General features: G+C 40.3%; 1 protein-coding gene across 1 annotated transcript in view; it reads right to left on the bottom strand.

Moving 5' to 3' along the window:
- LOC134626537 (protein shisa-6) overlaps nt 1–25,348 on the bottom strand; it is an 87,063-nt gene that overhangs the window by 58,970 nt on the left and 2,745 nt on the right. The window contains exons 3-5 of the mRNA XM_063472446.1: nt 21,466–21,623; nt 14,595–14,690; nt 14,102–14,170 (exon numbers count right to left, since the gene is read on the bottom strand). Of these exons, the coding sequence (XP_063328516.1) occupies nt 14,102–14,170; nt 14,595–14,690; nt 21,466–21,623 (323 nt within the window). The remainder of the gene's footprint in view (nt 1–14,101; nt 14,171–14,594; nt 14,691–21,465; nt 21,624–25,348) is intronic.

Here is a 25,348-nt window from a genome sequence, read left to right as displayed (position 1 = left end):
CAGTGGCTGCAGTGATGCGGACGCTGTACCGGTCTGTTGTGGTGAAGAGAGAGCTGAATGTAAAAGCGAAGCTCTCAATTTACCGGTCGATCTACGCCGTTACCCTCACCTATGGTCACGAGCTGTGGGTAGTGACCGAAAGAACGAGATCGCGAATACAAGCGGAAGAAATGGGCTTCCTCCGAAGGGTGGCTGGCCTCTCCGTTAGAGATAGGGTGAGAAGTTCAGCCATTCGGGATGGGCTGAGAGTAGAGCCGCTGCTCCTCCTCCACATCGAAAGGAGCCATTTGAGGTGGTTCGGGCATCTGACAAGGATGCCCCCTGAGTGCCTCCTGGGCGAGGTTTTCTGGGCATGTCCCACCGGGAGGAGGCCCCGGGGCAGACCCAGGATACGCTGGAGAGATTATATCTCTCGGCTGACCCGGGAACGTCTTGGTGTTACCCCAGATAAGCTGGAGGAGGTGGCTGGGGAGAGGGAGGTCTGGGCTTCTCTGCTTGGGCTGCTGCCCCGGGACCTGGCCCCGGATAAGCGGAAGAAGATGGATGAATGGATGGATGGATGGATGGATGGGTAAGCAATATGAGATACAGCTACACTTAAAATGGGGAAGGTGGTTTTATGTCGCGCGACCTTATGCAGCTGGGTTGATATCCGATGCACAAAACAGCTCAATAAAAGTGTCTTTAATGGCCACTTGAGGTTGGCGGTCAGTCTCTATATATTCCCTTGTTAAACTGACCAACTTGACAGCATTAAAAAGCAATTTTACAGCACAGCCACAAAAAACAGTTTTGACCCCAGCCAATATATCAGGTAGGTTGGACAGTGACCATATTTCAATGCGATAGCTGTAACCTCACATCTATTACACTGAGTCAGGCATGAGATTATGACCGCTGACAGGTGAGGTGAATAACACTGATTATCTCTTCATCATGGCACCAGTTAGTGGGCGGGATCTATCAGGGAGCAAGTGAACATTTTGTCTTCAGAGTTGACGTGTTGGAAGCAGGAACAATGTGATAGCTAGATAACTGGGTGAGATCACTGCCAAACCTGCAGCTCTTGTGGGGTGTTTCCAGTCTGAAGTGGTCAGTATCTATCAAAAGGGGTCCAAGGAAGGAGCAGTGGCGAACCAGTGATCCAGCATCTGTGGTGCGTGCTGGACAAACAAGTCAGTATATGTCCAATGAAACTGTGGTCCCACCTCACAACATCAAGGACTTGAAGGATGTGTTGCTAATATCTTGGTGCCAGATCCCACAGCACATCCTCAGGGGTCTAGTGGAGGGTTAGAGCTGTTAAGGCAGCGAATAGGGGATCGACACAATATTAACCAATCCCTGATTGGTGTTCATTCACATATTGCAAAAAGCTCTGCACATTCTTTTACATTTATACTAATTATGAGGGAATTTAATGATGAAAGATACAAAAAGCCATCGATCCTTAAATGTATCCTCTACATCATTTATCTCATCTTTGTTTTTTTCCTGCTACTTGTGCTTCTTACCTTATATTTTTCCATTTACTTACATCAGGGTAGTTAGTTTTCTTTTTACCTTTTCCCTATTTGCCACAGCGATGTTCTCAAGATTCAAAACACACACTTCTCATCTCGACTACGGCCGTTCTCAGTTTCCCCAAAGCTTAGTTTTGATGTTTAGCCAAAAGCCCATCATTACAATGTCAGCGTGTGCGTCTCTGCTGGTCAAATGAGAGTAACTATTATGAAATGGAGTCCCATTTGTTTTCCAAATGAGCATATTGTCCTTCACAACAGAGACATTAACATTCAGCCTCTCCTCACAACACTGAAACTCTTTTTCTTTATCCTTGGTTGTCAGCTTTTTTCTCGCTTTAATTATTCTATCGCTCTGGCAGCTTTCTGGTCTCCATGCAGTCCCTCATCATTGTAAAGGGAGAATACTTCCCGCATGATAAAAACAACGCTGCCTCGAGCTTGCCTGCCTACTGTACGATAGCTAATTCTTTGCATACCAATACAAGCAGTCCTCTTGGTATTTGCTTGTGGACAGTGTGCTGACTGAAGCATTTCCACGTCCAGCTCTGCCGTGTCCTTGCCCCCCACCCATAATAGATATTGACAGGTGCGGCGCAGATAACACTAATCTGCATCCTAATAGGATTTTACATGTCATAGAGTGCTTTCTCGTCACCACGGCATTCAATTCACAACTTTGTTATGCGGCTAATAGCATTACGGTGGCACAGCCTGCGGCCTTCAAAGGCAAGGATGTGAAAGTGGAGCCTGACTCATTCACAGGTTTGCTGTCTGAGCAGGTGAATTAATGCTTATTGGACTCAGCATATGGTCCATTAACAGTCACGATAAAAAAACATGTCATTAAAATTCATCAGTGAGAGATTTAGTCCTTCAACGAGAGATATTATTTTATCTGAAAGAGCATTTTTCTTTCATTTCAGCTCAACGTTCAGAAGGAAAACAACACTGTGACGCATTTTAGTGGATTTTCTTAAAACCTTTTAAACTTCTAAGATAATTGGAATGATCTCAACTTTGATTTGAAGATCATAACTTTTATCAGATCTATTCCTTTTTCACAAGATTCTAATCTCTTGTGAAAATCCCAAATTTATAAATACCATAGCCAGCTTTCTCTTTCTTCCCCTTCTCTTGCCACTATTACAAATATAACCAGCCATTCCCTTCCTGTTGTCCTCAGTGGGTGTCCACCTTTCCATATGACCTCCACACCCACCTGCTGCCACGTGTCCTTCAGCCATTGTCGGATCATCTTTGTGCCACTTCAACCATGGGGGCCCTGCGGCTTTCTTCTCTCCTTTTTTCTCCTTATCACCTTTTACCGTCGGTGTTTTTGTCTCTGAGCAGTGAATGTGAGTTCATATCCTGTCATAGCGAGCTGCTTCATATGATGGAACTGCAGCACAGCATTCGTGGAGTAATCGTTTAAAGGGCTCGCGTTTTCCAGCTCCATATTTAGATTCTCCTCTAGGGTAGTTTTCCATGATTCAGACTTCAAAATAGAATAGAAAATTAGTGGAAGCCATAATAAATCAAGTTTAATTTGAGCTTTTAGGAACTGTTAATGAACTTTGTTAACGAATGATTTATGTTTGCAGAAACTCAAAGCACACAGTATTGATAAAAGAAAGGCGTGTGGTGAAATCCAGTACAACTGCACTGCAGAAAGTGCCTGTGGAAGGTATTTTTCTCACTCTCGTATGTCTTTGGGATTACATTTAAATTTGAATTCACATTTTTTATAATACTCTTAAAGCCTCCCGTATGAGGCAGTTCTTGTTTTTTTTTTCAGTTTAAATGTTTGTGAAGCACTTTGAAATAGCCCTTCTGTGTAAAGACATTTTCCTTCCTTTGCCTTTTATCTTTTACTTGTAAGGAAAATCTGTAATTAAACAGAAACCCACAGTCTGAAGAAAAATATGCAATATGACTCAGACTATCTGAGGAGGCATCTTTCACCGCTAACTTTTACCCACATTCAGTCACTACTTCGGCTTTTTTCTGCACTTATAAAATTACATACTCTTAATTTAAACATTGACTACTAAACCTGATATTAGAATTCAAAGGGATATACAAAATGTTATACATAAATATGTTCAGACAGATATGCACTAGCCTCGATATCAAAAAGGACAATATATATTTCCAATTTCAGATAAACGGTGTCAGGAAAAGATACGGCGAGAGCTCGGGTTGACCTTCCATTTGGTGAGCTCTCGAGATGTTATTTCAGTGTACAAACAAGCGCTACATAATTCATGAGGAGAGGCTGGATCAGACGAGGTGTTAAGAGGCTATCTGTGTGTGTGTCAGGATGCATGAATGAGTCTCAATATTCAGTTCTCGGCCATGTGGTTGGAAAGACTTGTGGGATTCTCCGAGTGTGAGTTTCATCTAACCACTCTAATCAGGTTCATTAGCCTCCTATTTAATGGACAGGCGAGATAAGGAGACAAATCAATTCATATTGTGCATTTGGCAGCCGCAGATCTCTGCACGGAGACTGCAACATCTCCCTGCTGTTTGGAATCACGCTCATTGAGAAAGTTGCGGCTTAGGAAAATGCTGCGCTGACTTGAAATGACTTGATAAAGATCAATCACAGACTGATGCTGCCTGAAAATTGCCCAGAAACACTCATATATGTTATTACAAATCAAAAAGGTCACGTACCAGGTTTATCTGGAGGCTGGTTTACATCAATGATTTTAAGAGTTGCATCAGAAATGAACTACTTAAGGTTTTAGCATACAGGCACTGCAATAAATGCAGTGACCTTTAAGCTATTAAGGTTTGTTATTGCTAAATATTTGTGAACGTTTTTATATTTTAGTGCAACGAAAACGTGATTCACTTGCTACAGATATCTGCATACATTTGACAAGTTTTAGGGGATTTTGCATTGCAGCATCACACTGTTGAGGGTACGCAAGTTTACAAACTACAGCTTCTCTCACATACTTTTTAGAGCTTTAGAGGTCTGTGTGTACAATTTTTTTTTACCGACATCATATTTATAATTTCATATCCACATGCAGACTCAGATCCAGTAGGCAAGACACGAATGACGCTTTGGTAACACAGGCCTTGAGGGCGACCCTGCTTTGAATCATTGGTCTCTGTTTCTGTTTTTTGAGTCACGGTCTCCACAGTTTCACTTTCACTCAGTGAGTAGTTGCTGAGTGTTTGCAGATAAGTTGGCATCTTCCGTGCAAACTGCTGCAGGCAGTCTGCAGTCTCTCTGTAACCAGTGTCACCTAGCAACAGCCAGCAACCACTCAAATGCACATTTTCCCCTAGCAACAGGTGGTTGCCAGGCAGTCAGCGACCACTCTCGAGGCCTGTGTGACAGCAGCCTAACATGACTGTATCATGGGCTTGTATTAAGCTTAGCACTCCCTTATACTGACCATCTTGCAGTAAGTTGTACCTTGTTTTTCATCAATGCCAGTGGTCATAAAACTCAGAGACTTGTAGCCCTCTTCGCATTTAGTTTTTTGGTAGGCTAGCGACAACCAGGCCTGTGGTGTTTTTCCAAATTCTTAATTTCATATTTCTTGGTGGCTCAAACCAAATTTTATCGCTTATACAAATTTTGGTGGCTGTGTGGGCGAAGTTAACACAGCGAAGAACGTAACATCGCATTCGCAGGGAAATGATGAAATCAAGACAATATATAGGAGAATCAAAAGAACTGAAATTTATAATAAATGCTTTTAAAAAACATCTTAATGTTAATAATTAAGACAGACAAATATTATTATAGCTAGAAAGACTTATTTATGTTCCTGTGACTTTACTTCCAAATTAACTGCAGAAGACTGCAGCTTTTACCTCATTTCTCAATCCAACATGTAAATATACTGCATTAAACTGAGTTAAAATAATAGCTGACAGTGTAAGTGTCTCTCACAGACAAATGTTTCTAATGGGCTCTTCTTTTAAAAATGGAGTTTCTATGACAATATAATCCCACGGTGGCCCAGCAATATTATGCAAATAAACCAATTACTCTTTGGAATAAAAGCAGATTCATTTTTCTGCATAAATACACAATGCAAAAATAGTCCATTTAACCTTGTTACCACCTGCTCCTCTCATCTCAGTAAACAACCGCAGCAAAGGCCGTATGACCCTGACATCATGTTGAATATTTTATTCCACCCTACTATGCTGAAAAAAGGTGTCTGATAGTGAGAGTAGCGCAGTTTGCCTTTACAAGATTTGTGCGTTTAGGTTCATATGTAAAGCAGAGCAGGATGAAACGCTGCAGGGATAAGGCACTTGTATTTCGCCTGATGTGATGCCTTGCCTTTGAGTCTCAGCCCTTTGAATGCTCTGATCATCTTAATGCGGCAGGTTTGATGCTGCGTCTACACCTGGATCCCACGCCACGTCTGCCATTTGTATAGATGTGACCAGCTGGGAGATGAGCTGTGGCTTGTAGGTAAGTGTGCAGAAGACGAGACTTGATGAAAAACAAAACAGCTTCTTCTTTTTTTTAATCTAGTCGTATTTCCTATAGAAAACCAGCAGCGTTGCTGTGCTCTGTTTCACCACTTGCGAAGACTATACATCAGATGCTGCTGGTAGCCCTGCTGGTTTTAGATAAGTGTTGGGATGGGAACTGGTCTGTGTGGGCAGAACACAGCGGGTCTATCACAGACTTTCCTGCCCTTGTAATAGAAGTCCTGTAGCTCTGTAAGCTCAGTAACTCTGTGACATATAGTGATCGTGGAACATCTCAGATCTTGTATCTTTTATAAAATAATAAATATGAAGACTGGAAGGAAGCATATTAATCGGTTGAAAGAAACAGTAGCTCTTATCAAAAGGCTTAGCCATGTTGTCAAACAATTTGCAGTTATCTTTTTACTGTTTCAAGACAAATTATTTATTTTAATCTTACTGTAACAAACCAGATCTTGTTGTCCATGATGTCGCTCTACAAGGTGAGGAATTCAGTAACCAAACACATAAACACAGGTACATGTTAGGGCTCCTGAAGATATTTATCTATGCCAGAAATGGTGACATCATCACGTTGCCTAGCAACCGCCTACCTATGGGCTGAAACAACTCATTTTTGCACATACAACAGCTTATATATGCATAATATTTTACTTAATTTCATGATAATAATATTTATATTCACATAACTTGAATTTTATGATATTAATGTTGCTTGTTAACCTCCTAACAACAGAGCATAGGCATGCACTATTGTTAAGTTAATGTTGGGAAAAGACTAATTGTGGCAGAAACTGTGGTCAAAGCATGTAATGATTGATGAAAAATAACTGCAAAGTTAATAAAAACTGAGCCATTTACCAAAATGTTAGCAGTCTTGTTTTCTTTTACCACCCTGCACACCAGTCTGAAGGCCGGTACTGAATGAAATGTTCTTGTTGTTGTTATTTGGACAGTCTTATGTAAATAGGCAGTATCACTTTTGCTTATCATTATGAGTTTAGTGTCGATGCACAATGTAGTAGCTATCAAAAAATGATACCAGCAACATTTTGATTGGTGCCTGTGACCCTCACTTTCACTGAGCATGAAATCTGCCAGAAAATTGAAGGCTTGGTTGAGCAATAAAAGGCTGTTTTGGTTTAGCAGGTAGCTGAAACGGTACACACTGGGAAAAACAAAACAGATTTATTGTTGAAAAATATTTCCATTTCCAGAAGCAGCAAAAGGAAAAAAGGCAGATTTATAAGAAAAAGACAAGCTGCAGATGCAGATGGTCCTTCAATTCATCTTATTTCACCACCCAGGAGCTCTGGGACGGGTAAATGCCAGAAGGTTTGCTGGGAAACATATCCACCGGCTAAATGGGAGACATACTGTACAGCTGAATGGGACATATACTGGACTGTAGAATGGGACACACCCACTCAGTACCAGTAGTGCAACTGTACACACTGACTTCATTGACTATTACTAACAGAATATTTTGCTTCAGAGGAATCAAAATTCTCTAAGAGACTTTCTTTCATCGCTAATTCTTTGCTTTAGACCATCGGTCTCCCTTTTAGACTCAAAAATATTATAGTTCTTTTGTTTTAGAGGAGGTTTTTTTTTTTCATGCGTTTTTTTCAAGACGCATTTCACAACCACTACAATCTCAACCCAGTGATATCTGGATATTTGTACCAAGACTGTCAAGGAAGCATTAAGCCTATTCAAAATCAGATATCAAAAATAATTACACATTATCAGCTCCAATCACAAACGGTGGCTGCACACTGAGGGGGGAATGCAATCCTTCTGGAAATGATCTTCTATAACAAATAAAATCTCGGTTGCTGATGCACATCCTTATCTTTCCAGATAAAGTTGGAAACTTTAGAAAGAATTTCAAGCAGCAGCAGCAGGGAGCTGTCACTGGATCCAGAAGGAGCTTGACTCACCACTGATCCCTTTAAATCAATATAAAGCGTCATAGTCTAGTTTGGTAAACATGAGTATGCAATTGGCTGATGTCACCTTACAGGATTTTATTGATCAGTGATTCTCACGTTTGAAGTTTTCAGTTACTGCATGCTCAGATTTTCAGCCGCTACGAGCATCTGTAAAGACGAGCCTATATAAGGACTCGGTAATGGAGGCAAACTGGGAAGTGAAACCTACTTGGCACAATTTGACACCCCTCCATTTGCACTCACACTCAGCTACGCAGCCCCATACATGCATAGGCACAGACACACTGTAGGCCTGGAGGGATTAAAGCAAGGGGAGGTGGGAGCGCTGCAGCAATGCGTCCCAATAAGACAAGGTGACCTTAAGTGGATTGGGATGACGGGGTGGGGAGGTGGGGGGGTTGGGGAGGTTGGAAGACAATTCCCTCAGGATGAAAACAGGGAGCAACTCATGAAAAAGTAATTAAGCAGGATGCACATCAGTGGATGCCACAGGCGGGGAAAGCAAGGAGAGAGATGAATAAGCCCCGAGGACGAGGGGGATGTTTGTACACAAGATGTCTGGGAGATGTTCGCTAAATGCACACATTGGGACTGTTTAACCTCAGAGATATTACACGTTAGCCTCAGAGTTACAGTGAGTCGACAACTATTCGGGTAACAGCAGCGAGCATATTTTAGTTCCTGCTTCTCAAACATGACTGGACCGTGTTACTGCACGGCTTTTGTGGCTGATTTACTCCATTAAACATTATTTTAAAGCTGCAGATTTTACTTTACTAGTAGAAAATGATTGCTAATTGTTTTTAAATGTCAACATCTGGAGGAAAACTCTTGCTGCTTACGGCATCCTTTTCTTTGTAGTCGCAACAATAAAATACTGTAGCAATGTTCTCTGTTTCAAAATAGACATTTAAAACTACAGAAAAACTAATGTATGTGTAATAACTGGTAAAGTCATACAATTACTTTTGAAAGAAGTCCATCCATCTACATTCTGCTCCTTATCTGGGTCCAGGATGTGGGGGCAGCAGTCCAACCAGAGATGCCCAGAAACCCCGCTTCCTGTCACCTACACCAGTTCTTTCAGGGGGCCACTGAGGCCTTTCCAAGCCAGCTGAAAGAGACAATCACTCAGGCATGTCATGGGTCTGCCCTGGGGTCTCTCCTCTAATTACCAACCCAGAGTGGGCACTCCGCCCTTTTCCAGCTGAGAACAATGGTCTCAGACTTGGAGCTGCTAATTTTCATTCTTGGCGCTTCACACTTCACGCTGCAAACCACCCCAGTGAGAGCTAAAGGCCAGCGCCTGATGAAGGACCACACCAGCAGCAAAAAGAGGTGATCTTCAGGCCACAAAAAGGGGAGACCTTTTGGCTCTTGGCTCTGCATAGAAATTCTGTCCATAAAACCATCCAACAGCCAGTGCTAACAGGTTTGACTGAGGACACAGCGAAAGAAGCTACCTCTGTAGCTAACTTGTGTAACACCGGTCATGTACATCCATCCATCCATGGAAGGTAGAAAGTCATTTTTAAAAAATGAAATAGTGATAAAAACTTGAAAAATCTACCAAAAAGTGTGCTGGACCAACCAGAATAGACAGATTTGTGTCACATCAATGACAATCTGAAGTTTAGATGTAGATCTAAGAACTCTGAGAACAAAGCTGAGACTTTAATTCCATCACTGAGTCAAATTTCTGATACTGATGCACAAGCCAGTCAAGCTTTCTTTGAGTCTTACTGTTATCTAAAGCGCTGCTGATTAATTATTTCAGATAAAAGAAAGAAGGAAAATGCCCTGAATGTCATTTTGATGTCAAATTAAACTCAGAGAAACAGGCTGAACAAAGAAGAGATCTTATTTTGAATTTCCCTTTCCTTTGGGAACATGTTCTTAGACAAACCTCTTAAAATCTGTGCTACTTTGATTAAACTGACATTCCGTGACTTGCAAAAGGGAGCGCAACCGTTTTTACTAAAGGAAGCTTTTCTAAATCAACAATTTAACAGTAGACCCTCTTGTAATTATGATGGAGTTAAACAGGAAAAATCAAATAAATTGAATTATGTTACTTTTGGCCTTAAAATAAACCACTCACCCTGCTTTCTCCTCCCTTATTTCATAACAAGACCTTATACGAAACAAATACAGTAATCACACTTCTGGATAAACCAAAACACGGAGCATCTCAACCAGTTTTATTCAGTGAAAATATTTAGAAACATCAGCTGTTTGTATCTGCTTGACTTCCATATAAACTGATATCTGGAGCTGTTAAGCAGCATCGCTACATATAATCCATCCAGCCTCACTTAGTCACTTTACCACCTGATCCGAGCACTCCTGCAGGCAAACCAGAGATGCTCGTGTGTCTCTGTGGATGCACTCAAAGCTCAGAGAGTCATGTTATATCACAGGTGCATGAATATTAATGACATTATTTGGATCTTTGTTTAACAGCTTGGTAGGACTGACGTACATTCAAATCTGTACTGTTTGTACTGTTCCTGTCACTATAGCACCCCCACACAAACAAAACAATGCTGCACACACACACACACACAATGTGGGGCGTAAGGTCAAAGTATTCATGCTTAGATATTGTCTAAAGGAGTGATTGTGAATGTCTCATCCAGCCTTTTAGGCCAATAAACGCACCCAGGATGTACCTGAATAGAAAATGGACTTCTAATGAAATAGTTCTTCTTTCACTGACATAATGTGTTCAACTACTGAACCTTCTCTATGTGACCAAAGCCTTGTATCTCCAACACTGGTGTGTTTGATGGTAACTGATCCATCAAAGGTGAAGCAGGAAGGACAAAAACTATGATAAATGGAGTAAAAGATAAATAAAGGAAGGAGAAAAGTAATGGAGAATGCATCGTGACAATCTAGAAAGAGTGAAAGAAAGGAACAAACTGAAAACTAAAGGAGGAATACAGGAAGAATAACACAAGGGAGAAAGGGAGAGAGGATGCAATGAAGGAAGCAAGACCAGAAAAGGAAGGTAAGGAGAACAGAAAGAAAAGGGAGGAAGTAAAGAATGAAATGTGTAAAATTCCTCCAAACGGTCTCTGACTACAACAGAACTTGAGTAAATGAAATTTCCACCTCTTCACATGAACCAGAATTAAGGACTTGATGTCTGCCTGGAACAGCTGACCTGTGCAGATGTTCGCTGTGGATGATCTTCGCTAAAAATAAATAAATAAATAAATGTTTTTGGAGCAGATTTGGAGCCAGGGCAGGATGCAGTCAGCTGTGACACGTGCACATCTGTCAGTCTACTTCCTCCTGACAGTAGCTGTGTGTTCGGGGAGAGGGGGGGGATCCCGCCGACAGCCAGCTGTTAAACGAAGACACGTACGATGGAAGCTGACAGGACCTCCGCTTTGAAGTGACAGCTACCGCCATCAGGCCGCTAAAGCGTGTCAGCTAATAGGTGCAGTGAGAGGGTGACAGGTACAGTCAGGAGAGGGTCGCTGCCTCAGACAACATCTGAAGTGTTAGTCTTTAGTTAGAGGGATTCATCCAGTTCATGAAAGCTGACGTTTCCAGCTTTCAGAACTGCTGTTCAGTATTTGCTTTACTGGCATGCGCATGCTAGCTTCACTTTCAGCATTTCTGTAGACTTGTTTTGTGTCTTTTGAAATCGATTTGCTTCTTTCATAATATTTCCAAGTAGAGTTTCTGCATTACCTCCAACTTCTTCAGTGTGTTACTGTAAAGGAGCTTCAAGGCTGAGATTTTGCCAGTTCCCAACAGTAAATGTCAGCAAATTCATTATCAGTGGCAACAATTTCGCTTTACTCTTAGATTTTAAGGTTTTTCTGTGTCTGTTAAATGAAAAGCTTTTACGCATTCTGCGGTATTTTATTTGGTATTGGTTCTGTTGCTTCGGACCAAGTCCTTCTTATCTGAAGTTAGCCTCAGGGGAAAATACTGTACTGTGCAAAAGTCTTGAGCCACCCCTCATTTCCTTTTTTTTTGCTTCCAAGGAGCCGGATGTTGTTGTATTTTTTTAGTGCTCTCCAGCAGGAGATCTACAGGCTTTCTGAAGGTGTTTCCAAAATATTCTGTGGACACTGTTTGTTTGTTTGGTTGGTTGGTTTTTTTGCCTATTAGGCATTTAAGCATTAAAAAGCCACTTAAGTCATGGGAAGATATAGTATATAGAGTTCACACAGACGGCAAAGAACCAACTTTAAAACAGCTATTTAGGCACATCGTTGCTAACAGCCTGATGCATAAACACATGATTCGTTAGTTTTTTTGCAAAAGAAAATAATCCAGCTTCATAAGAATGAAATTGCATTTTGTCATTAGCTGAAATGTATCAGCACAGTGTGCAATGTGCCCTTAAAAAAGTTGAAAAAACATATGTACAATAATATCCTGCACACATTTTCTCATAAAGAAATGAGGGGTGGCTCAAACCTCTTGCACAGTCCTGTACATAAAACATTCAGTGGTCATTAAGACATTTAAAAAGATAATTTTTAAATTGATTAATTATCATCTCTGATCTTTAAATCTGGGTTTTATTGAAAAAGCGTATCTTTTACGTATGTATATTAAGGTTCAGAGATAAATGTTCACATACATAGACTGAAGTTGCAAACAATTTGCAATTTGAAGTCCTTTCTTGAGCTTTTCTTTATGTTGAATACTGAGTTTTTCTGGGTATTTTTACAACAATCAATAATTTTACAGTAATCCAAATGTAACCTATGTGAGGGTTTTCCAGACAGAGACACACTTATTCGCTGGTTTTAGCTCAGTGAGAGTCTGTGCAGGCATAACCGAGACGAGTTACAGCGGTTTCTCAGATGACATGTTAGGACTGCGAGCTGGTCAACTCGACTGGTCCAAATTTAACTCGTTCAGGTTGTGTGAAGCTGAATGATCCAGAAATGTTCTCCCCTTTTCAACGACACTAGACCTTTTTTTTTTAATCTCACAAAGCCATTTTCACTGCACAGCTTCCACTCAGAGCGACTTTCGCTCTCTATCACTGGGACTCAAAACCTGTCAGGTTACAATCATCAGTTCAATCACCAGTCCTCCTGCCACCACACTTTCTAAAGGAGAAACACCTCTTGGCACATCATTGTCACTTAAAAAGACAAGCTTGCAACAAAATGTTCTTCATGGGTCTGAATTGCAGTCTCCTGAGAATTCGGATCAGTTATGATGTTAAAAGTGAGAATTTCAAAGACAACCACACATTTTAGGTTTAAGAGTTTGAAAGGATTCAATAGCAGATTCAACATTCAATAATAGAACATAAGACTAAAGACACGATAAAGAAGCAAGTATTTTCCTGATCAAAGCCACATAAAAGTCACTCATCACGTCCTGCAGCCCCGATCTTCTCTAAACGTTACCCAGCAGAGCTGTGTGTCAGAAACCAAATGTCCAAATGAGTCACGTTGGACATTAAGTACACTTCACCCTCCCAGCTTCCTTGTGCAAATAGAGCAGGTAATTATCTGGATAACTCACAGTCAGGAAGTGGGTGACATGCGACTCATCGCCATAAGCAAATTCAGTATTTCCAGTAGTAATAAAACATCTGATACAGAGGATCATCTGCTGTGTGACACAGCTGAGAAAGGGCCAGTTCTGATGTTTCAACCTGATTCTCCAGGAATTCACATGTGAAAACAACTAAACACATGTTTATGATCAAAGATAAGATTCTATCACACGTTAACTCAACAAAAGAAGGAAAAACAAACAAACTTCAAAATGTGAACCTTTCACTTACCTTCCCGACTGCAGAAAAGTGTTAACCCCTGGCTAGACTCTCACTTATAAGCATCAAAGCAGCCCTGTTAATGTCTGACATCCTCACCTGTGCGTAGAGGTCATACAAATAAAGCCGACCAGTGTATTCATTCAGAGCTGCTGTCAAACAGCCACCAGCAGAAATACCTGGGCTCTGAGAACCACCTCCCATAGAATAAATAAAATATTACAACTCTGGCACTCTACACCCGGTGACTGAGCTGTGATTATCGGCCAAGGGCACTCCACTGATCCGTGTGTGTGTGTGAAGTGTGAGCAACTTCTCTTATCAGGTGTGAGCAGAAAACAGGTTGTGTGGCTGGAAAATGGAAGATTTAGAGAACATACCGTAGGACATGGGGATGTCCAGATCGCCCTGCCAGGACATCTGCCCCGATTCGTCTATGGAGTGCTGCGCTATAAAAACACAACAGGCCTCTTGTTTATGGCTCATTCTTAATCTAATGCTCCTTTAATTTATTTGAATTTCAGAGGACAATAGGAGGGAAATCTACAACTGTGCCATGCTACGTTCACACTGGCTGCCTACAGAGTTGGAAAGTGTTACTTTGTCATTGGAAGTGTGGATTTAATCATAGATAAGAAATGTGTGTCTGTGTGGGAACTTTGCAAGATGTCACTTAAAGCCATTATGAATTGTAGCGTCCAGTTTCCACTGAGCTGAAACAAAAGTCACATTCTTTGACTTTTTTTACTGCGCAGTCCTGCACACAGTCATTTGGCAGAAAGAGCTCGACAGCACGGCACAGCGAGTGAAACGATTGTTATTCTGCACTTCACTGTACTGTGAAGTGAAAAACAGATAATGAGGATGGACTACCTTTCAAGTGGCCACGTCCAAGTGTGACAAACCCAGAGGAGATGAAGTTGTGCATGTCTTGGCCTCCGCTGCGCAGGTTCTCTTTTCCGTAATGTCCTGGTGAGACAAAGATTGTGGAAAATTAATATTTCAGCAACAAATTTGAGAGTTTAAAGGACGTGCTGTGTACTGTGCCTCAAGTTGAGACACGGGCTTGGTGATGCAGACTCAGATAAGCTGACATCACCTGTTTCACAACTCAAAAGGCAGTTGCATCATCATGTTAAGACGGACAACTGTTAAGTGAATCCTTCCCTGCTGTTACTGATCTCTTTATATGTTCGATCCTCTGCTGGTGAATATCTTAGTGTTCTGCGGACCTAAGAAAGATACACAAAGTGTCTGACATATTTCACATTCAGTTATTTTCCAAGTTTGTCATCACTGTTGGAGCAGCAGAGCTGCTCGATATCCTGGATTTTCCAAAGATTATGAAAAGTTAAATGAAAAGTAAAGGAAAAAAATGGATTATTGTGCACTTCTTAGGCCAGCTGGCATTCAAAACATTCATATTGTTACAATGGTGACTTTTTAGTATTCATAGCTGCAAGTGTGCTGTGAAGTCTCATTCATTTTTCCTCTAAATAACATTATGAGACTCACAAGCTGAAAACCTTGGCCAACAGAAATCCTGCAGATTACATCGATGCAAAAACTGAACAAAAGAATTGTAAAATATCTGAAAGCTTTCTAATATTTGTACATGCACATGAACTAAAAGACCGTACTTTAGTTTAAAATGTAATTTAATTTTGAGAGCCATCTGAAAATCTACAAAAATAAAAAAAAAATCCCAAACATCTTTTGAATTCTGGTTCTGTTTTGTGAACAGCAATGACAGCCGAGTCTCACTGACATCACATTTATGTAAACCTATTTAGAGCCAAACTTTTAGATAAAATGGGAACAATGTTACTCGAGATAATTAAAATGACTGAAGTCAGATAAATTGGACCGGCGAATGCCAAAACACACTTTCCACAGTCAGTCGCTCAGTCCTTCACAGATCAGTGCTCTCAAGACAGTTTGTTATTGGCTACCAGAGCAACATCACCAAAGTTCAACTCACCTGAATTTACTTGACCCCCTCAGGTAAATCCATTGATTAAAACCGCTCTATTGGAAAGAATTTAACCGAAACATTTCACCATTTTAAATGCTGGTGTGGCTGCGCTTCTAAACTAAGGAGAGTCTGCAGTAAATTCCCAGCTGTTTCTGCCATTTTATAAAAGAGCAGCCGCAGATGACAAGAATACTAAACAGGGATAAAATGGCAAAACTGGCAAAACTGACTCTCAGGTGGGTTGATTAGCTTGTCAATATGCATTGCTTAAGGATGCCAGAAATGAAATCAGCAGATTTCAGGGTTTCATATTTCCTCTTTTTCAGTGGCCCTTTGTTTTTTCTGAAGTAGCTGAAACCCTTTGATAAAACTGCAGAGGTTTTGGAACATTAGAAAGGACAGAACTGGGTTTTCATATAATTCAGAATAGATTAAAGTCTTTAAGACTTTTGGAGACATATGTGTAAGAATGACCAATGTTAAGGCTTATGTGTACACCCTGTTTGTGTTAAAGGATCTGTAATCAGTGATTTCCCCTCATCAGGATGAACACGGGTGTAACTGAGAGCCTGGTCTGAACACAAAGGAGCAACACAAGGTGTCTGCTAGCACTGTGGCAGTGTTGAGTGTTCCTGTCTGCCACAAAGCTGCCTAAAAGAAAATAAAAAACGGCAGCATTAATTAACAGATGAAAATGTTTTTAAAAAAACATGCAAACTCGTAGAGGTGGTTCATCAAACAGCTTCTCCTCCTCCTCCTCTCTGCTCTCTGTTCGCACCTCTCTGCATTAACTAGCAAAGAGTTAAATGCCTATTTCTCCAAAGAGCCACTTCAAAGTCAATAACATCACTCAGACCTTTGGGCCAGGGGAAGCCGAGATCGAACAGCATTTCAAATTATCATAATGAGAAGAAACAAGTGGGAGCATTAGGCCTGGTCTTCATCACGCCGAAGTTTGGCACTGAAGCCTCCGCATCACAGCTCGTTTGTTTCCTTTTATCAAACCCAGAGGATGACTAAAGCCTGATTACTGACGCACTTTGACCACCACTGTTAGTTTGAGACCTTGAAAGAAATCAGGAAATATCCGAGGATGGGAGGCAGCATATTTCACTCCATTTAGTGCCTGATTTTTAATACTGCTCTCTCTGTGCAGATATGAATGCTGTACTATATCTGTTTATTTTTTCTCACAGGGTGAAATGTTGATGATTCATAAGTTCTGTACACTCAAAGGAAAACACCTAAAACACTAAAACCATGAGCTGGAGACACTCACCATGATATAAATTGCTCCTGTGAGGCAGCCTGAGCCTATAGCTGCTTCGATTTATTATTTTATTTTATTTCTACTTGATGTGTTTGCAAACTTTGAGAAAAACCGTGTATGACTCCCTCTATTTCTATGAAACTCCAGCCTGAAATAGTTTGGCTTACTGTTATTTAGCTTTAAAGGGTTACTTACAGCAGCAAGATCCATATTCAGCGTCACCAAAGCAAAAATGGTTCTCACACATTTGTTATACTTGGAATACCAAATATAGTGGTATCCTCATTTTTTACAATTGTTAATTATTCCTGAAACTGAGATGGAGTGTGGCAGGACCTAAAAGGTGGGAAGTTTTAAAAAAAAGTTACTTTAAGGTGTGTTCTGGCCAAAAACTAAGGTTAACCTTGTATCCTTTGGACATATGTTACTGCTACAGATTATGCACTAAATATACAATGTTTTAATATTTGTCTTCAGGCCAGCTTCTTACTGTTATCTTGTTCCAGTTTTGCTCCAAATAGTTTTAGGTCAAAATTCTAGGGACATTTCAGATTTTGTTACCACTGGACAGAAATAAACAGACTATTTCCCCCAGTTTGCTAAGCTAATCTAACTGGATGCTGGTTGCAGAGATTTATATCCTATATAAACAGATGAAAATGGTATCAGTCACCTGATTAAACAAATAAACAGACAAAATCAAACTCTTTATTCAGAGCAGCATTTGTCTTTTTCCTCAAAAACCAGCTGCATGCAGAAAATGTTTTCTCTTCCATTGTTCAAAGCCTCTGAATCTGCTCACCAGGACAGCCGATTCATCTGGCATCTTGACCTGACAGTGAGGTTTCTAGTTTGAAAAAGTGATTGTGCTCATTAGTCCTGCAGGAGGATGTACAATTACCCATATGAGCAAAAATCAAATGTCCCTCACCAACAGAAATCCTTCAGAGAGGAGGCAATAACAGACTGAAGATGGAAACAGAGTGCAAGGTGTTGACAGTTTTGTCAGGTAGCAGTCCCATGCACCACCTTTGGAGCGCTGACAGTGAGCCAGGCCTTATTAGCCCATATCAGTGCTGGGCCTCACTAATTCTCTTGTGGCTGAATGTGAACAAATCCCTCCAGCCAGGGTTAAAAATGCGGTGCAACGTTTTCTCCGGGGAGTGAAAGCTGTTAAAGCAGAGGATTAATGTCTTTTGTATTCACCACAGTGGGTTCCTTCCCATATACAGTTATAGCTGAATGTCAAGTAAAATAACGTAGTATAAGTATAATACATATAATACAGACACAGTTTTTTGCTACTCTTCAAGCAAACTGATGCAATGACATCATCTTTTGAAAGTTTCAGCCCAAAGTTGTTTCCATCAAAACTAAGATGAACCCAGTTGCTGTAAGTGTCCTGAAAGGATGATTTCATTCTCCGTGTGGAAAGTGTGGAAGACATTTGTCGCCTATTTTCGCAGCAACATAGAAACTTTAGAGGACAAAATGAGAGTAGAGAACAAAACTTCAGGAAATTGAAGTGATAATGCTCACTCTGGGACAGTTCTGGAGGGGTACTATCCTCACCAGAAGACACACTCCATCAGCATCATATCTTGATAGGCTATAATACAGTTTCTCCTCCGTAACAGCAAGTGCAATTTGCTCATAACGCACTGCTGATGTTTCGAGTTCACATCCAGAACTTAACTCTTGCTACACGTCATAAACCTCTTTTAATGAGTTTTCCCCCCTTTTTTCTAACTCTGTCCTTTTTTTGGGGAGATATGACTTGGCTCTTGTAGGCTTATAATTCTTTGAAGGGCTATTTTTTAATCACAACATATAAAGACAAGTGATAAAAAAGATTAAGAAGAGAGAATGAGCTTCATACTGTTAGAGCCCATCCGCTGAGTGTAGCTTCTTCTGAGTATATTTTATTCTCTTTCATGGTTGTATATCAGTGTTTCACAGAAGTCTATTCAAATCTGTCTTCATTCTCTCTGCCCATTAACTCTGATTTGTTGCAGCGATCCAGAGGATGGTTTCAGGCTGCCAAAAGAATACTGCACCTGTGGGATCATCGACATCTTTCTTTCTTTTTCTGCTTAAATAGCTGGCTTAAATAGTAAACACCATGAGGTCAAGGAAAGGATGAAGCGGGAATTCAAGTTCATCTACTGTTTGAAACAGACGAGCAGTGAAGAAACATGAAATGTAAATCGCTCCAATAGAGTCCAAGCATAAAAATATAGAACTAAAACATAAACATGTGCTCTTTAGCCCAGACCTCTTTCTACTATTTTAAAATTACTGCAGTGTTTTGTTGTTGCCCTCATAAAATCTTACATTTCCTCAGTTTCTCGATATAATGAAAACCAAATGCAGTCTTACGAGACGTGTGTGTTTTGTGAATGAACTGATCTGTCTTTATAATGTTCTGTAAAGCTAACAATAATTATGATAATGAAAATAAAGCCGCATGCTGCCAAGCAGCAACAAACTCTCCTCATTCTTCTGGTGTAAATGAGTGGGCTCACAAATCCACACACTTAACAGTAGTAGTAATAATATGTTGCAATACAACGTGTAAATGCTCGCACTAACACTGTAATACTTAAAAGAGATAGTTTTCCTCATTTTAAATTCCCATCACTGTCCAAAATTTCAGCCATCTCAGCCTAAACATCCGTCATCCTCCTTAAGGTCACCATTCACCCGTTCACTGGGAGGTCTTCTGTTCACACAGCAAACAATAGCCGGGTAATAAAACACGGGTTTCATAATTTACCAACATCTTTTCTGTGGGTGTTACCATATACTGAAGAAAGTTATGTGTCACTTTGTGAATCACACACAGACTAGTCCTTACTCTGTGTTTGTACTCACACAAACAGACACTGAAGCTTATTCTAAAAGCTGCTTCAATGTTTTATCCAGGCGGATGAGCTTTTAAACTTACCCCTAGTGCATTTCTGCTACTTTGGCGTCACTTCTGCCTGTTTCAGGTTAAGGGTTGGTGTTAGGGTTAAACCTAGAATTGGTTTATGGTTTAGGTCAGGGGTCCCCAATCTCAGTCCACGAGGGCCAGTGTCCCTGCAGGTTTTAGATGTGTCCTTGATCCATCACAGCTGATTTAAATGGATAAATTACCTTCTCAACATGTCTTGAAGTTCTCCAGAGGCCTGGTAATGAACTAATCATGTGATCCAGGTGTGTTGACTCAGGGTGAGATCTAAAACCTGCAGGGACACCGGCCCTCGTGGACTGAGATTGGGGACCACTGGTTTAGGTAATAGTCTCAGGCTTTGTTGTGATGTTTAAAGAATGCATTAATGCCAATAAAGATTGTCAAACAGACATGCATGTGTGTATGTGTGCCCCTCCCACAAACTTCCTGGCTTTCACAACTTTTTGAACCAGTGCTGCAGCTTATATGCCAAATTACTACTGCATCAGAAAGTGATTGTATTAGCTCAACCTTGACAAATAAAATGCAGTTTATTACTTTAAAGATACACTCACTAATTCAGTTATAAGTTCAAGTAGCAAAGGCAATATCTCAGAAAACATCCCCCTGGGTCTCGGCTGTTGTTTTGAGAGTTTATGAAGTTCACCTTTGAATCCCAAAGCAGAGCAAAATGGCAACAAATTATAGGAAAATGATGGAAAAGAACATACATTGTATTATTTTCGACCATCTGAGTTGGTGATTATGTGAGACATGATTTACTTTTCTTTCTTGTTTGCTTTTCTTTGGTAAAACACAAACTTATAGGCTTGTGTTGCTTCTCCTGTCTGTTGGAGCAGTTCCATTTCAATCATATATGCCAATGAAATCAAGTCATACTGTAGCAGAAAATGAGTCATGCTCTGATATCCTGTTACTCAGTATGAGCTCTCCTCTGACACTTCGCTTCATGTTGGGTGGTGGTGCTGATGGAGAAAATGGTGAAGGCAGAATGACACCAGAGTAAAAGATAACACTACGGAATCTGGGACACCATACTAGGGCACTTAGCAAACAAGCTGATCCCTGGAGCAGGGATCTGGAGACCAACCAGATAAAAGTAGCAGGAACAGCGTTACACCAGAATTATCTCTGGACAAAAAGCTGGCGTAATCCCGCAGAACATAATAGTTTACGTCTCAATTTTTAGCCAATGCTGAGTAGGCTTATGCAACCTTAGCATGAGGAAGAGGAGAACTCAGACAGAGGATTGTGTTTCATTTATGCACCTCCGTAAATGCTGGCTCTACAGAGCAACTCAAGAAAAAGGATCTGTTTCACTGGATGCCAATCACAGGATGCTGTGGCAGATTAACCAGAGCAAAGGAGGTCTCTGTTTACGTCGCTTCACGCCTGCACGTCACAACATCGTAAAGCTGGATTTGTAAATGGACGTACGGTGAGAGCTACACATGAAGCCAGTTATTTGGCCTTCACACACACACACACTCTATTTTACAGTCTGACTTATTGATCCCAATAAAAGCAGAGCAGTGTCACCTACCGTGGTTTGCTGCCTTAGTGTGAACAGGTGTGTAATGATTCTTCAAGGTTCTGACCGGTGTCTCATCTTTGGGGGACCCGTCAAGCGCTGCGATGTTTTCGTGCTCATACTGAGATATGGGAACCGGTCCTTGTTGTCTCAAAATGTCAGCCAGGGCTCTGAAAGGAAACCGCAGTGATGTTAAAAACATGAACTGATATGTTCTCGTTTCCAATTGCCAACATTTTCTTTTCTTAGCTCTTCCTAATTTGTTTAGCTGCAGCTTCAATTTGAGCCACAGAGGTTTCAGGCAAGGCGAAAAGGAAATCCTAATTACATCCACAATCACGAGGGAGTCAGGTGGTCAATAAAGCAATGCACACGATACAGAGTGTTATTTGTACCGGACTCAAGCTCGAGGCCTGTTTGCAAAGCGTTAAATCAGTGTCTTTCTTTGGAGCTGCAAAATAAAAGTGATATTTCACTAATTCTGCTTCCAACTTTTGGAGGCTCAGTGTCTGTCTCTGACACGGAGTGCCAGCAGTGCGCTTTCTTAGAGGAAATGAAAGGGCAATTTAACTGTGTCAATGTCAACCTAAAGGAACCACACAGTCCACTTTTCCATAACTCTGTGACTTTGGGAGATATACTGTATATTAATAGCATTTCCCTTCCAGGATGAGCACACTTTAGCTGTTTCGTTTTCACAGACAGAGGCGACCTGATTTTGCATTGTCCCAGTTGATACCTCATTGCGTGCAGCAGGAGCACATCCTGTATAGTTTGCAGGAACTGACCCAACTTTAATCAGGTATAAAACTGCAAATTGTGAAGGAAGCAAGTTTCACACAGCTTCTTCAAAACTGTAGGAGCAGCTGTTATAAATGTGATTACTGTTTATATGGAATTTTATTGCATAATCCTTTAATTAAATCTATTAGATAGATAGAATAAACTCTATCTATGTTATTACAAAGAAGAAGACTCAATAAGTAAAAAAGTACTTGGTAAAAATAAAGTCCTAAAAGTAAGTTACAAGTTTAGATAAACTTTGTGCCATAATTACATGAGCTAGGCTATATACAATATTCATAAAAGCTGGTGTAAAGAAGAATCTTTTAGGATACAATAAGAAAAAAATTTGGAGCAAGAATAATCAGTCAAAGATGCATAATCCAATTTGATCATATTTTACGGTCAGAACATTAGAGATTTTAAAATGAAGGCAGCATCAAAATTAACTGAGAAAAATAATTACTGTGGTAAACCAAGTTTTACCATAGTAATTACAAAGGGCCAAGAATCGATCCTTGGGGAACACCGCAATTAAACTCACCTACTGTTGTTACGATAGAGATCTAATAGCAACACTGTTTATGTAACAACTTTAATATAAAGGATAGGTATAATATTGCATATGTTTTCTTGTTGAACTGAACTGAAACCAAAAATCCTCCAATTTTAGTGATTTATGTGAACGTGAGTGAGTCGAACTGTTGCAAGAGGCCTTTCATTTGTCTTTGAACATCCACAAAGTTACAGGTGAGCTGTGTAGGGTTAGATTTGAATAAGAATGTGTTTAGCCACATGCTAAATAGTAAAAATTATGGAAACTTGGAGCTTTTACATTTCAAATGAAGTCTCATCCTTATTGATGTTATACGTTTTCTGATAAAAGGTTCATATAAAGGGTTTGAACATTAACCAGACTCTGCTCCCTAACCCTAGATCAATAAAACTTTAGCTCTCACTCACATTTCTTGTGTTTCGGTGAAGGTCACAGACCAAACAGCAAAGGTCTGCCAACAGCTCAATATTCTGCTCACATTCCTCCCTCAGTCACAGAGGTAGGAGTCTAAATCACTTTGGAGAAGCACCGGAAATTAAGAGAGACGCTCACACTTTTCAGGAGCAGGCCCTTGCCAAATATAAAGCTAATCCCATGTTCCACTACTTCTTTGTGGTCACGGCTGTCAGCATGAATGTCTGCTGCCAGCCTCTGAGGTCTATTCCAGCAGACATCATTACAACAGCTCTATGTGCCAAATGGTTGGTGAAAATAAATAAATCATAAAAAGAGGGAAAATGCTACTGAGCACCCAGCAGGCCGTGCCTCCTCGTTTAATTGTCCTCTCTCTAAACTCTCGACACCAGCCCTCATATTGAAGTGGTGACATTAAGCAGATCCACTTGAAAGTACACCCCATGGCTAGGATGGAAAAGCAGTACGAAGGCATAAATCTAAATGTTGCTTCACTTTTCAGAGTACAGACTAAAAAAAATCTGCATCGTGATATTTGTTGTTATTTTTGTGTCCATTTCAAACACAATACTGTATTATAAAGTCCATATGGATATTAAAAGCTTGCTGTGCCAGCTTTTGAAAGGAGAAAGCCAACACTCTAGCTTAAATTGAATCTATAATTGATTTGCTGAAAAGGTTTCTTTGTGTTGTTTGTCAGAGCTTGAATTTGAACATTTTCTATCAAGAACTTGTTACTGTGTTTCTCTAAGAAAGACAGCTGAGTAATCTCCCTCGACATTTCCAAATCAGCAGGCAACAAAGCTTCATGACCCGAGCATAACAATGCGCAATTATCATTAAGTCAACTTCTGGGCTCTGGCAGAGAAACAAGACGTCCTCTCCTGCTCTGTCCAAAGTCAACTATGGATAATAGGAGGTGACTCCAGAGACTATTGAACAACAGCAGTGACTAACTGACTATAATTTTTCTTTAATTGTGGGTGGAAAATGCAATTTTAGTCAAACCTACGCCTAATTAAACATTATCCTTAATTATCCTTTTAATACCTGCTTCAGTGACGACGGAATATCCATCAGACATGGAAGCAATCAGCTACGTGCAAAATGGATAGTCTATCAAACAGTAAAACAGACAGTGGTTTTCCAGTTTACCTTTTCTGCAGGAGTGCTGACGGAGATGCATCTAAAAAGATTTTTTTAATCTCAAGGTGGAAACCAAAATTCAAAACAACACAAGAAATTCTATCTAACCACACACCACACGAACAATAAAAGAACCCCTACTGTAGAAATTTACTCTATAACAGCATGAGCTGATATACTACGATAACATAAAAGTCATTCCTGTGGACGAAAGCAACCTATAAAGACTTAACATTATGGCATCACAGTTACAGTCACCACACTCTGCTAAATCTTCAGAACAGTCCACCATCAGATCCTCTGTTACCTAAAATGTTTCAGCCATAAGCAAAGAAGGCCACGTGGTCTTTTGCTGGTATCTGAGGAACTGAACACCAAGTTTATTTCTTTTATCTTTAATGTCAGCACAATGCATGTCGAAACTGTGAAGCCAAATAACAAGGACATAACTATTAGATCCTTTGGTGTTTTTCCATGATGACTTTTGTGCTACCATTTGGCATAAAGTTGCTTCTAAAATGTTTCCTATCATCAATATTATTATCACATTATAGTTCATTGTAAAATAATAGTTCAGAAAGGCAGAATAGGCATAATTTTTTCCATTCGAAGTATCATTCAGTCTGTGTCAGGTGACATGCGATCTGTGTGCTGCCATTTCACAGACCTCTTCTAGAAAGATGGGGTGGCCACAGTGGCTCACTTCCATTTAAAGCTACAGACAGTGAAAGAGCCATATTTGAAACCACAGCTATACACATTTGGTAGCAAACATGAACAACTAGTGTGGCATTTTGAGCTATCATGCCAAAGAGGATGATTAAAATTTAGATTTACTTTATCTGTAATCCCTTTGTTATTAAAGATAAGAAAGATAACAAAGTTTTCAGTCGCTTTAGGGTTCTATGGATGGATGGATAGACAGACAGTGACAACACTTGAAGTGAGAAATAAGCTCCCAAAGATCTTGCATCTGGCCTTTGATTTGCATAAAGT

The sequence above is a fragment of the Pelmatolapia mariae genome, linkage group LG4 (genome assembly GCF_036321145.2).
Source record: "Pelmatolapia mariae isolate MD_Pm_ZW linkage group LG4, Pm_UMD_F_2, whole genome shotgun sequence".
Taxonomy (NCBI): domain Eukaryota; kingdom Metazoa; phylum Chordata; class Actinopteri; order Cichliformes; family Cichlidae; genus Pelmatolapia; species Pelmatolapia mariae.
This window is presented reverse-complemented; position numbering and strand designations above follow the sequence as displayed.